Source organism: Petaurus breviceps, unplaced genomic scaffold (genome assembly GCF_028583685.1).
Source record: "Petaurus breviceps papuanus isolate PSGF00001 unplaced genomic scaffold, PetGlider_PUasm1.0 156, whole genome shotgun sequence".
NCBI classification, from domain to species: domain Eukaryota; kingdom Metazoa; phylum Chordata; class Mammalia; order Diprotodontia; family Petauridae; genus Petaurus; species Petaurus breviceps.
The window spans coordinates 1865355-1879950 of NW_027185720.1; the positions used below are offsets into that span (position 1 = coordinate 1865355).

The following is a 14596-nucleotide window of genomic DNA, read 5'->3' on the forward strand; positions in this document are numbered from 1 at the left end:
GTGTGTATTTCCCTCCCTCCTCAAGCCAGATTCAATAGGAATAAGGTTGACCCATTCCCTTTTGCCTTCCTATTCTTCCCCTCCATTGTAACCATTTTTCCTTGCCTCTTCTGTATGAGATAGTTTGCCCCAATCTGTCTCTCCCCATCTCCTCTCATTATATTCCTCTCACCTCTTAATTTCACCTTTTAAGTATCATCCCTTCCAGTTAAATTGGTCCCGTGCCCTCTATCTATGTGTACCTGTAAACATATATACACACATTCACATATGTATTCATATGCCCGCATACCCTCATATAAAGACATATATATATTTTTTTGTTCTAATCCCTTCAACTACTGAGAAAAGTTTCATAAGTTACAATTATTGTTTTTCCATGTAGGAATGTTAATAGTTCAACTTTGATAAGTTCCTTATGATTTCTTTTCCCTGTTTACCTTCTCATACTTCTCTTGCTTCTTGTATCTGAATGTCAAATTTTCTATTCAACTCTGGTTTTTTCAGCAAGAATGCTTGAAAGTCCTCTATTCCACTGAATGACCATATTTTCCCCTGAAACATGATACTCAGTTTTGCTGGGTAGGTGACTCTTGGTTTTAATCCCAGCTCCCTTGACGCCCGGAATATCATGTTCCAAGCCCTTCGATCCCTCAATGTAGAAGCTGCCAGATCCTGGGTTATCCTGATTGTGTTTCCACAATATTCAAATTGTTCCTTCCTGGCTGCTTGTAATATTCTCTCCTTAATCTGGGAATTCCGGAACCTGGCTATAATATTCCTAGGAGTTTTCTTTTGGGGATCTTTTTCAGGAGGTGATCGGTGGATTCTTTCAACCTCTATTTTGCCCTCTGCTTCTAAAACATCAGGGCAGTTTTCTTTGAGAACTTCCTGGAGGATGCTTTCTAGGTTCTTACTTTGGTCATGGCTTTCAGGTAGTCCAATAATTTTTTAATTATCTCTCCTGGATCTATTTTCTAGGTCAGTGGTTTTTCCCATGAGATATTTCACATTGCCTTCTATTCTTTCATTAGTTTGGATCTGTTTAACGGCATCTTGATTTCTCATAAAGTCATTAGCTTCCATTTGCTCCAATCTAATTCTGAAGCAATGATTCTCCTCAGTGAGCTTTTGAGATTCTTTTTCCATCTGGCAAATTCAACTTTTTAAGGCATTCTTCTCCTCATTGCCTTTTTGAGCCTCCTTTGCCATTTGAGTCAGTCTGTTTTTTAAGGTATTATTTTCTTCAGTCAGGCTGTTGACTCTCATTTCATAATTATTTTGCATTGTTCTCATTTCTCTTCCCAATTTTTCCTCCACTTCTCTTATCTGCTTCTTAAGGTCCTCTATGGCCTGTAACCAGCTTGTATTTTCCTTTGAAGCTTTTGGTGCAGGAGTTCTGACTTCACTGTTTTCCTCCTGTTCCATGCCTTGCTCCTTTTTGTCCCCAAAATAGGAGTGTGTTGTTGGAATCTTCTGTCTGCTTTGTTTCCTTTGGCTGCTCATTTTGCCACTCAATGATTTGACTTTTGGGCTTTTTTGCCACAGTAGGACTCTGCCACCAGACAGGGGAGTTTTCGTCCCAAACGCTGGGGTTTTCTCAGCTGCCAGAGGTATTAGATGGGTGCCCTGTCTGAGGTCTCCACACGCTCTGGCAAGCTGGACACACACCCCAGGACCTCCACCCTAGACTGCAATCCAGATCCAAGCAGGTTAAAGCAAGAGCGATGACCCCTCAGACAGGTGCTTGGTCCCCCTACACTCTGCAGGCCAGGAGCTGAAGCCACCATGTGGCGCTGGCAGGCTGTGTTGGCGTCTCAGCGGTTTCTCGCCCTGGGGGTAAAATCTCGCCCTGGGGGTAAAAGCCACGCACTCCCACTTACTGGGTCCCAAAGTCCAGACTGCACTGGCCTCTCACCTTGTCCTTCGCATCTATGTATTGATAAATCTGGAAACGGCCACAGCTGCTGCTGATCTGGAGTCCCTCTGGCAGGCGGCTGGTCAGGCCCGCCCTGGGGCTAAAGCCTCAGCATGGTGCTGGGCTCGGCTCCCAGAGCGCTGTGCTGGCTGATTCCTGCCGGCCTGCCGGGCTTTCCTCAGTGGGAGGTTAGCTTCTCTGTGTCATTTTGTGGGTCCTGCAGCTCCAAAGTTTGTTTAGAGTCCTCTTTTTACATGGATTGGGGAGGGAGGAAGCCGGAGCTACGGGAAGGTCGTGCTTCTATTCCGCCATCTTGGCTCCGCCTCCGGGTTAAGTGACTTGTGCAGGGTCACACAGCTAGTAAGTATCTAAGACTGGATTTGAACTCATGAAGAGGAGTCTTCCTGACTCTAGACTGGCACTCTATCCATTTTTCTACCTACCTGCTCAATAATAAGTAGCCACTGAAAATTTTTAAGCACATGAGACCAGATTTTTATGCCCTTACTGAGATTATCCTGGCAATTGGATGAATTTTGGAGTATGGGGACCAGAGGCAAGAAGTCCTGCTAGATTATTATAATGTCTGGAGGTGGTAAATGGAGGCCTACTTTTGTGGTGACTGTGGGACTAGGGAGAACATGCATTGAAAGCAAGGGATATTACAAAGATGAAACTTCCAGGACATATTAATTATTAAATTTGAAAGGGGAGGAGTCAAGCTATATGACAAGGTTACCGTAATTTTGGTGACTGGGTGAATAATCAAGTTACAAGAAGAAAGAATTGAAGCAGGTTTGTAACTCAGTTTTGGACATGTTGAATTAGAGGATACTTAAATGGAGATGTCTTGTAGGCAGTTGGAAATAAATCAGCAGGTCTCTAGAATTCAGAAGTTAAGTCAAGACAGGAAATAGAGATCTGTGTATGATTTACAGAGGTGTTGTTTAAAGCCTTTGGAGAAATATGGCCAAGGAGAGGATGTATAGATGGAAGTGGGCTAAGGCCAGACTCTTGAAAACACTCACATTAGGGTTGGGAAGCAATTGAGGACCCAGTCGGAGTAGACACTGTATGGAAGGAGCAGTAAGAGAAGTGGGGAAATGTGGAGAAAAGGAGCAGTTAGGAGAGGTGGGCCAAGGGAGCAGAGACAGTACCCAGACAAAAAAGAATGTTAAGCGAGCACATGATAGAAAAAATGATGCCACACGCTTGATTTGTTTAGAACAACCTTGAATATTGGGAGGCTGAGGCCATTTTGGAAAGAGTTGCAGAGACATTGGGTTTTAAGGTGTTGGGCACAGAGCCTGCTGTCAGGAAAAAAAGGGACCAATTATAATTACAAATCCAAAAGATGGGTAGCCTTCTTGCATCGTTAGTGTTCTTGAGATGTCAGGAGAGTCTGAGGAAGGCCCTCCATCACATTTCGTAGGCCCTTCTGTGGCAGTTTAAAGGAGTGTATGGACTAAAGTTGTACTGGACAGGCAGGTATGCAATTCCTTGCCTCTACTGGATAATATTACAGATCCACTATCAGTCAGTCATCAAACATATATTAAGAGCTTGCTATGTGCCAGGCGCTGCACCGAGTGAGCATTGGGCATATAAAGAAAGACAAGAAGACAATCCCCGTCCTTGAGGAGCTCACAGTCTAATGGGGGAGACAGCATGCAAACAACTATGTACAAATAAGATATGTGGAGAATAAATAGGAAACAGACAACAGAAAGAAGGTACTAGAATTGAGAAGAGCTTGTGAAAAATTTCCTTTAGAGGGTGGGATTTTTGCTAGGACCTGAAGGAAGCTAGGGAAGGGAGGTGGAGATGGTAGAGACAAGAAGGGAGAGCATTTTTTTGAGTGAGGCATAGCCAGTGAAAATGCCTGGTATCAGAATGATGTGTCTTGTTTAAGGAATAGCAAGGTGAGCAATGTCACTGGATCAAAGAATATATTAAGGATTTAGGGGTGTAAAATGTAAGAAGATTAGAAAGGTATAGGTAGGAAAATTATGAAGGACTTTTCCAAACAGGATTTTATATTTGATCCTAGAGGTGATAGGGAGCCACTGGAGTTTATTGAGTAGGGGGAAGAGATATAGTTGGATTTTTGCTTTAGAAAAATCATTTTGATGGCTGAGTAGAGGATGGTCTGATGTGGCAGGAAGACCAGGTAGCAGGCTTTTGCAGTAGTTCTGGCATGAAGAGATGGAGACCTGTACCAGGTTGGCAACAGTCTCAAAGGAGAGAAGGGGACATATATAAGAGATGTTGGGAAGGTAGAATCCATAGGCCTTGAAACAAGTTTGACATTATGGGGAGTGAGAGAGAGAGTGAGTATTTGAGGGCAGAACTTAGGTTGTGAGCCTTGGTATACACTAGGTATCTAGGAAGAAGGGGGTACCTTTGACAGTGATAGAGAAGATTTGAAGTGGGGATAGTTTTTTGGGAAAAGATAAATTCACTTTTGGACACGTTTAGTTTAAGATGTCTACAGGACATACAGTAGGTAGTTGGAGTCTATATGAGACTGGAAGTCAGAAGAGTAGTTTCTGGCTGCTGAAATTTTCACTGGGTGTAGGATTATCTATTAATTATTGGTTGAAGATGGGCAGTTTCTACACATTTAGACCAAAAAATTGCCCTTAAGTTTATAACTCACTGTTTTTGTTGGTCAATTAAAATATGCACATGCACATATAAATGAAAAGTTTTCTTGCTGTTTTAGAGTTATAGATTTACTTCTTTGAGAATATTGCTGTATTAGAAACCAAATATTGAAGAGGGAGAATGTTTTTAAAAATAAAAACAAAAACAGACCCTAACAACCTTATCCATAGTACATCTAAATCAGTATTTTCTTATTGGTAATTTCTTTTGGTTTATTGGTAAAAAGTCAACCTTTCCTCAGTCTAGCATAAATTTTTTTCAACTCACATATGTATTTGAAAGGGTAAGTTAGGAAGATAGAGATATACCCAAATTGAGTTGATTACCGAGTAATAAGTTTATAATTTGGAAGCTCTAAAAATTCCTTTTTACTGGTGATTTAGTATTGAATTAAAATAGGGAAGTGGTTATATAACTTCAGAAGACAGACACCCAATTACACTTTATCATAATTTTTTTTAAAGTCATAGAATAATTTTTGGAGAGAACTTATAATTTATTTTTCGATTTAACACAATAAAGATCTGTAATAAATTTTTGACTGAATGCTGATGCCTGAGAATAAATAAGCTACTTGAAATAAAAAAAACAATTATAGACCATGACTAATTAGAATTTCATTGTATTTCTCTTTCTTTTTTTTTTTTTTTTTGGAGGGGGGGAAGGTAGGGCAATTAGGGTTAAGTGACTTGCCCAAGGTCACAAGGCTAGTTTTTGTGTTAAGTGTCTGAGGCTGGATTTGAACTCAGGTCCTCCTGATTCCAGGACCAGTGCTCTTTTCACTGAGCCACCTAGCTGCCCCAGTTCATAGTATTTTTCAAAAGAAACCAAGTAATTATGAATGAAACAAAATCCTTTTTATTAAACTTGATTGCATAATAGCTTTTTTCATTACCTATTTTAAATATTGCTTATATTTTATTTTTAACTAAATGCAACATTCTTCAGTGTTGCTTTTCACTTATTGAAAATGTTTTCTATCATTTAATCTAAAAGTTTCTACATATGTATATAGAAAATGGAAAAAAAGAAAACTATATTCTTAAGTAAATTATTTCATTTTAAAGAAGCTTATTATATTTTACTTTCTGTAAAGCTGCTTCAAAGCATTTAAAATCACATTTGGTGACTTCATTTGTCCAAACTTTAAAACCTGGAAACAATGTAAAATCAATAATAAGGTAAAGTGTTGCATTTTTTAAGATTTTAGCTTAATAAAATTGGTTTTGGGAAGCATTTAAATTACTGTGACAGTTTTTTTTTTCTTTTCAGAAAAAGATGTTAAGAGAACAGACCGAACAAACAAGTTTTATGAAGGCAAAGATAATCCAGGATTGATTTTACTTCATGACATTTTGATGACATATTGTATGTATGATTTTGATTTGGGTAAGTTCTCTTAAATCATCTTTTAAAAAGATTTTTTTACATTTTAGAATCTAAAGTTCTTGCTGATTGCTAATGCCTGTTGTTACTAATCCTTTCTATATCTGGTATATTTAGAGCCTGGATGATTTTGATTTCTAACATTCAGTCCTGTCCTTCTGTTTTCTGTTATATGTTGTTTCCCAAAAAGCAGCAGAGTTATTTGTAAAGTTAGGTAACAGCTATACTTACATTCCTCTAGAGTCTTTAGAATGGTTTTATCTGAGGTGGCTAGGTGGTGCAGTGAATAGAGCATCAGCCCTGAACTCAGGAGGACCAGAGTTCAGATCCAACCTCAGACATTTAACACACACAAAAACTAGCTGTGTGACCTTGGGCAAGTCACTTAACTCCAACTGCCCTACCTTCCCCCCTCCAAAAAAGCAAAAAAAAAAAAATAAATTAGAATGATTTTATCCCCACATCTGGCCTAATTTGCCAAATACTACGTGTTCCTATGCCCCAGCTAATTTAGAATTGCTTATGTGGGGACATTTAGATCTTCTCCTATTCAAAAATCTCTTTCTAACACTTTGACTCTCAAGGTCTTAAAGAGGGTAAGCTAAAGTCTTCCTGGCTTGCCATATAATCAGTGAGTCAACATGTATTTATTAAATACCTTGTGTTTGCTAGGTATTCTGCTAAGTCCTAGGTATACAAGTACAAAAAATGAAACAATTCCTACTGTAAGTTTTATACTAGTGGGGAAGATAACCAATACAGATAAAAATATTTGCAGCATAAATGTAAAGTTAGCAAATACAAATATATACAAAGTAGTTAAGTGCAAGGTAGCTTGAGAGGGAGGCACTAGCAGTTTATGGCCACCAGAAAGTCTTTATGCAGAAGATGGTGCCTAAGTGACATCTTAAAGGAAAGGTGAGTCTGTGAGGTAGAGGTAAAGAGACAGTCAGTTCCAAAGCACAGAGCTGGGAAGTGGAGTGTGGTGAGTGAGGACCAGAGAAGGCCACTTCAGCAGATCATAGAGTGCTAGGTGGAGATACAGAATACTTAACCTGTGCTGGATTGTAATGTGCTTTCAGAGTTAAATAGTTCATCTTTTTATCCTAAAGGCAATAGGAAGCCACTGGACTTGGTTGAGGAGGGAAGTCACATGGTCAGATTTACCCTTAAGGAAAGTTACTTTGGTTGCATTGTGTAGGTTAAATGGAGTGGAGAGTAACTTGAGGCAAGGAAACTGACTTGGAGGTTCTTGTAATAATTTAGGCAAGAGGTGGTCAAAGGATGTAAATCAGGTGGGTACCCAGTGTGAGTGGAGAGAAGGGGTGAGCTGCAAGAGAAGTTGTGAAGTTAGAATTGGTAAAATCTGCCAGCTGAACATGACCCTCGGGTGAAGGACACTGCGGAACTGGACATAATGCTAGTGTTACAAATCAGGATCACTGGTAGGATAATGTTGCTTTCAATAGAAATAGGGAAGTTTTGAAGTGAGGAGGGTTTTAGAGGAAAGATAATGAGTTCAGTTCTAGACACGTTGAGTTTGATAACTGGAACATTTGGTTTGAAAAGTACAATAAAAAATGATCCAGGGTTGATCCAGGGTTGAATCTTGGGGGAGAGAATAGGGCTGGTTTTACAGAACTGGAAGTCATATACATAGAGATAGTACTTAACTCCATGGAAATTGATGATGATATGGAGGGAGAAGAAAAAAGGAACCCAGAGAATAACCTTGGGGAATACAGTAAGTGGAAAGAGGTGGATTTCTTTTTTTAATAATGGGGGGAATTTGGGCATGTTTGTAGAGGAAAAAAACAGTTGAAAGGAAGAGATTGATGATTTTAGAGAGGAGGGGGAAGGATAGTTTAGTATGCAGTCTGCTAGAGAATAGGGGAGGGGTGGGATAAAGCACACATGTAGAAGGATTGGCCTTGGCAAAGGCTCTCTTTTTGTCAGAGACTTGAGGAAAGGAGGAGAGAATAGGTTATGAGGTCAATGGCTTTTGAGATAAAGAGAATGGGGAAAAGGGGAGCTTATATTGAATAGCCTTAATTTTTTAAGTAAGCTAAATGGCAAGGTTCTTAGCTGAGAGAGATCCTTAGGGAGATTCATCTATGAAATGGGAAAGATGATGAATCAGATTCAGACCTAGAAGTATTAAATATATTAAATACACAGACACACCCCCCCACTCCCAATATATATCACATTAAACCATATATATCAGCAAATGCCCTCATAATTTCTCTGGATCATTTGATCCCAAGGACCACTTGATTAAGTTGTTTCCTGTTGTCACTTAAAATTCCCACTTCTCCTAGGTAGGCAGAACCTTTCTGTTACTCCTCCCCATATTCTAGCTTCTTGAAGGGAATGAGCAATTAAAATATTCTGTCATATCTCTCAGTTTATGGTCCTTGCCTTCTCAAATACCTTTCTGGAAAATTTCTTCTGAGTTGTACGTAGCCCTTTTGGCTAGAAAGGCCAGTGAAATCCCCTCATAATATTTCCTTCTAGAAGATGGCAGATTTCCAAATCATACAAGCCGTAATCTTCCATTCAGTGGATTGTTTCCTCCTTGAAGAGGTAGGCTATAGCTACACAGAGCTCTCCTTCCTTAAAGTTATGATTTATTCAGTTGAAGCGAAGCATCCATAGCCATATCTCCTGACTATTATAGGGTCCCTTCCTTCCGAATGATAAAATGGTATGGGTTGGGTCTAGCCTCCTAGAAGAAATATTAACTTGGCTTAGTGATTCTAATTCAGATATTCTCAGCTTCATTTTATTTCAGTAATTTGAGTACCTTAACAGTTGATGAGAGGCACTGTGCTGTAATGGACAGAGAACTGGCCTTGAAGCCAGGAAGACTGGGTTCAAGTCCTGCCTGTGACACACATTGACTGTATGACCTCGAGCCACTTAATATCTCAGTATACTCTAGGGAACTTTCTAAGACTAGAAGTTGAAGATAAAGTATGCATTGATAGCAGGAACTTCCTTAGTGGGGAGTTTGCTATGTTAGTGAAATCACAGGTCCTGTCCCTCTCTTAGCATTTGATATGAAAAGCATTTTCTTCTTTAGTAAGATAGATCTTTGAAGAAATATTATCCCTGAGAGCTATTATATTTTTTCATCCATGCTTAATGAGACCTAAACTCAGACCCCTTTGACATTTTCCTGTGTAGTTCTCAAGTGGGATTGTGGCAGTTATCCCTAGAATAGGCGTATGCCTACCATGCAGTCTAAGTGATTGGCACCTCTCAGGACCGAGCTTAAAAGTTTTGTAAAGACTCTTGTACCAGAATGGGGACCAGAACATGGCTGGCTACCTCATATAACAGCTGCTAGGGATAGTATATTATTGGTGAGTAACTATAGTTTGTCATTAAATTATAGCTTTGGCAACGAGGGAGTGATATAACTTGAATATAGATTATTTTTGATATTAAAGGGGATAGTTCCACAGGAATAATATATATGAAGACATTAGGCTTTCACAGCATCATGGTTAATGTACAGGGTATTGAACTTCAAGTCAACAGACTTGATCTCAAATCCTGGCCATGATGCTACCCCTGTTAGTCATTTGACTTCTCTGAGCCTTAGTTTCCTTATCTTTAAAATAGGAACAAAAGTATTGGGCGGAATTGCTGAAGGGAAAGCATTATATAAATGAAAGCACTATGAGCTATACTTGTATTTGGGTATGTTTGCATTAAAGATGGTGGCAAATAAAATGCTGGGCCTGGAGTCAGGAAAACTTATCTTTGTGAGTTCAGATCCAGTCTCAGACACTTACTAGCTATGTGACTCTGTGGACAAGTCACTTAACCCTCTTTGCCTCAGTTTCCTCATATGTAAAATGAGTTGGAGAAAGATATGACAAACTACTCCAGTGTCTTTGCCAAGAAAACCCCAAATGGGGTCATGAAGAATCAGACGTGACTGAAACACACTCAAACATTAAAGGTGTTAGTGTAGAAACATTGTTCGTTGAGGCAGGTTCTTGGCAGGTATGTTTATACACTTATTTGCTCATTAAAAAATCATAACCTGTTGAGATATTGTAACTTTTAAGATAATGAGGAATCATTACTTGTACTGAGGATTAACGAAGTCTGTTGTTTAGTTAGTAAAGAATTTGTTGAGCTGCTGCTCTTGGTGCCCTCAAGCTTTTTGTGAGAAGAGTTCCTTTTTGTCTTCCAAAGCTTTGAGACCAAGGTGTGGTTTTTTTTTGGCCGGGGGGGGGGGGGGGGGGGAATAGGGAGGGAAAAGAGTTCTGTGGCTGTGGTAGTGTAGATGAAAATTTGGAGATTAAGCGATCTTGATAATTTTGAAGATCCTCTGAGTAGTCCATAGCAAGGAGAGTGTGTGTGACTTTTGCCTCATAACTCACTTAGTTTGGCTTTTTAGTTGACCTGATGAAGACTCTTGTCCCCTGCTGTGGGTATAGCACCATTAGCACCTGTTGTAGGGATTAGGGATGGGAGGCACTAAAGAAATAGAAACCAAAGTCTCTGTTGTTGAAGAGTATAAAATTTATTTAGGGAGGCAAACATATGCACATGAAATACCTTTACAAAGTTACTTTATGACATTACATGCCATGTGATTAATATAAATGCTGCAAAAATCAAGAGATGAAAAATAAAGGAGAGAAGAAAATGGGGTAGAGTTAGTTAGGGAAGGCTTCTTGGGAGAAGTGAGTTTAAATCTTCCAGCTGACAAGTGAGATATGCAGGTTTTAGTTTAAAAATAATTCTCGTCACACTTTTATGTACTTTGTCCAATTTTACAAACAAATTCACTCATGTACTTAGAATATTGGAGCCTCAATGAGAAGCATTAAGGCTTACCTTGCCTTGTTTTACGTTCTGAGCAGGCCTATGGCTATAATTTGGGAGGAAGGAAGTTCTGTCCTTATATTTCTCTGGAGTCCTTGTAACCATTTTTGTGGCAAGTAAATTTTGCTTGAAGGAGAATCTGTTGTCAGTCAGATTTTTTGTTTTTTAGTGGGAACCTAAAACTACATATATTTAATTTTTTTTTTTGGAGGGCAACTGGGGTTAAGTGACTTGCCCAAAGTCACTCAGCTAGTAAGTGTGTCAAGTGTCTGAGGCTAGATTTGAACTCAGGTCCTTCTGACTCTAGGGCTGGTGCTCTATTCACTGCTCCACCTAGCCGCCCCTATTTTTTGAAACCTGACGGTGGGTCTTTTTATGATGTGGGTTCTCTCTATTTAAGGAGGCAGGGAAATGTGTACCAGGAACATTTCCATCCAAGATAGTTAAATAGAAAACACATTTTTGATATTTTAGATATCTGGAAATTTTCCTTGTAATAACACATTGCATGATGATGCCCAAATTAAAATGTTTTTTAATTTCACTCCACTAATATAAGAAATTAGGATTTTACTGTATAAAGTTCTGGACTTTTGAGTCATGAAACCCAATATTCAAATCCAACTCTGATACTAACTAGGTGATCTTGGGCAAATTCCTTAATGTTCCTAAACTTCAGTGTCTTCACATCTGTTGTGCTGACCTCCCAGGCATGTTGTGAGTGACAAAGTACCTGGAAAGGGCTTTGTAAGCCCCAAAGCTCTGTCTTCTTTTCCTTTTGCTATTGTTATGAGATATGTCCTTCAAAATTTTGTTCATTTTAAGAAGAAGTATATTAGGCTTGTTGAAAGTTTTCTTCCTCTCCCCTTCCCCCCCCCCTTTTTTTTTTTACTCCACATGATAATTTTCTGCGAAAACAATTTTGATGAAATACTTCAGGGCCTACATTCGTGCTTATTAATGTGTATCAGTCAGCAGTACTGTAGAATCTGAAGTGTTATTGAATGCTAATTTAATCAACCTTAATCTTTCTTTAATTAAAAGGAATTTATACATTAATTCTTGCCCCTGCAGCCCATGACATACTTCCAAAGGACATCAGGTATAAAATAAAATACATTAAAACTCATCAGAAAAGCAAGATTAATTGTACTACTTTCTTCACAGAGTGCATTAAAAGTATATCAGTGGTCCTACATGAAAGCTTCAAGTTTACGACTAACTCCTTGGAAATTTTTTATTCTGTAATAACTTTTAAAGATATCTTTCATAACTGAGAGGGAGTTTGTAAATCTTTTACTTAGCAAACCTTAATACTGCATTTTCTGTTGAAACATTTTTATGATAATGTTTTGCAGTAGGGAAATATGGTCTAGTGAAATGATTCTCTTTGGGGGGGGTGTTATTTAGATCTAATTTACTTGCCTTAGCTTCAGTGGACAGGTACAGGTATTCATAAGATTGTTAGAAAGTAAAATTTTTAAGAAGCACACAAGACAGAAAAGAGATTGTAAAAGTGATAGTATTTGTGTCTGTGAACTTCGTAAGCACAACACCCAACGTTTGATCTTGGGAAAATGTGTGACTCTTGTTCCCACTAACAGAAATAGTTACATTAGAGAAAGCTGAGATAATTAAACTCAGGCTTGGGGTAGGATGTAGAACATTAGAGGCCAGGAGAACGAGGTAAACAAAGGAGTGAAAGCATAAGGCCTGCACAGGTGTTCTCTGGAGCAGAGATCACACGGAGGAGAATGATTTAAAATGAGGCTAAAAAGGTATCATGATGCTGGAGGGCCAGTGCTCAACCAGTAGCTTCCTGGTTATATAGTGTGAACTTGGTAGACAGTAGGGAAGAGGGCAGACATACTGACAGCAGCAAGAAGTGACAGCTGATGTGAAGAGACAGAAGTGGGCACAGAAAGGCAGCACAGCAGCCTTAACCATTTATTCCAGGGGCCAACAGCCCCTTCCTAAACAGTATATGGACAGTTGTCCCTTTATGTAAGTTTGCATTACACAAGTTCAACTTTACATAAAGAATTCTGAAGGAAATCCACATTTCAAAAAGCCACCTACATTAACTTTACTGTATAGTACTGTGCTCTCTCTTCACTCCTGCTCCTTGTTGGGTGCTCTGCATTTCCTCTCCTCCCACCCCTCTCAACAAAAACCAAAACCCTTCAAGTGCGACCATCACTTCTGCTGTTGCTGCTGGATTGGGGGCTTGGCTTGAGGCCTCCTGCTCTGGGCCCCCACCCGTGTGTCTAGCCTGCTGTGTCTGTCTTCTGTCCGTCTGAGCTCAGGTACCGCATGTCTGTCCCTGACTCCAGTGTGTCACCTGTCCTCTCGTCTGTGTTCAGCCCTTTTGTGTTCTTCCTTTCAGTTGCAGCCAGGCTCCCATTGACTGACCTTGGACTCCCATGGTTCCTCCTCCCATTCACACTTCTCTGTCCTTGGCCCTTATGTGTCCTTAAGCCATGTGTTGGTCTGCTCCCTGCCCGCCTCTTCTCCCCCCCCCTCCCCCTCCCATCTGTGGACAAATTTTCATTACATAACAGCAGTCTACAGAATGGTTCACTTTTCATAAAGTGAGAGCTGTCTGTACTTTGATATAAATTCAAGGACATGACTGAATTACCAAATAGTACAAAATTGATATTTCTAATGATCCTAACCAAGAAAAAGTTAAATTATGTTTGGCATACATTAAGGAAGGCAGGATAGTATGTAATAAACTTTATAAAGCTGTTCATCTAAAGTGGTTAAGGTAGAAAATAAGCTTAAAAGACATGAACCCTCAGGTTTATGGAAGATCCAGGTAGCCAAGGGTGACTCGTGTAGCAGGGTTCCATTTAGCCTCGGTTTCACTGTACAAAGATGTTACTACTCAACATCAGGATTAGAATAACAGATCTCTCACACCATGTCCAAGCATTTGGTTTTTCTAATTTAATCTAACATTTAATAAGTGTTTGCTGTTAAGCAAGACAGTTACCCGAGGTGCCAGGCAAAAACAAACATGAAAAGGGTGTGTGACAAGGAGCTTACATTTTTCTTGTCATTTTTTGTTATTCTCCCAAGTTCAAATTTGACATTGATGTGGGCAGCATGATGTACTGAAAAACTCAGAGAATGGTTCTAGATCCAGTTCTGTTAACTGTCTAACCATGTAATGAGGGCAGGATGGTTAATGCTTTCTATTTCCTCGTTTGTGAACTGAAGGTATTGGACCACAGGTACGGTCTTCCTAACCAGTCCTTTCCACTCCTGCCTCTTCTAAGCTCTGGTTTCCTATTTAAAGATCAATTCGTGTGCCACTTTCATGGTAAAACCTTTCCTCTCCTCCTGGTTGTTAGTGTTCCTTACCTTAACAAATGATCACGGACATGCTTATCTGTTTATATGTTGGATCAGCCCATTATCATGAGGGGTCTTGTTAGTCCTTTGTTCTCAGAGAGGATCACTGACACCATGAGGGTACATCCTAGAAAGAAGTAGCTTTATCGTCTCTAGAGTAAAATACACAGTGCTTTGTACTTATAAAGTACTTAATAGATGCTTGTTACTGGATTTCTGATAGTGATAGTCAGGGAGTTGATAATATGGTAGCAAGTAGAATGAATCTTTAAGATAATCTTCTAGCCTTTGGACACTTAACTACTACTAAACCAGGTGCCTTTCCAACCAAGAAAGGAAGACTCAGGGACCAAGTAATCAAGGTTTGATTTGCCTCCCAAATTCTCCATTCACACATTTGATAATGCCCTACCAATT

General features: G+C 39.5%; 1 protein-coding gene across 2 annotated transcripts in view; it reads left to right on the top strand.

The window, feature by feature from the left end:
* The window catches only part of TBC1D15 (TBC1 domain family member 15), a 78813-nt gene that overhangs the window by 46805 nt on the left and 17412 nt on the right, over positions 1 to 14596 (top strand). Inside the window, exon 11 of one of the 2 annotated variants that reach the window (XM_069081942.1) lies at positions 5858 to 5974. The exons of the other annotated variant lie outside the window; for it this stretch is intronic. Coding sequence (XP_068938043.1) covers positions 5858 to 5974 — 117 coding nt within the window. The remainder of the gene's footprint in view (positions 1 to 5857; positions 5975 to 14596) is intronic. 2 annotated transcript variants of the gene reach the window in all.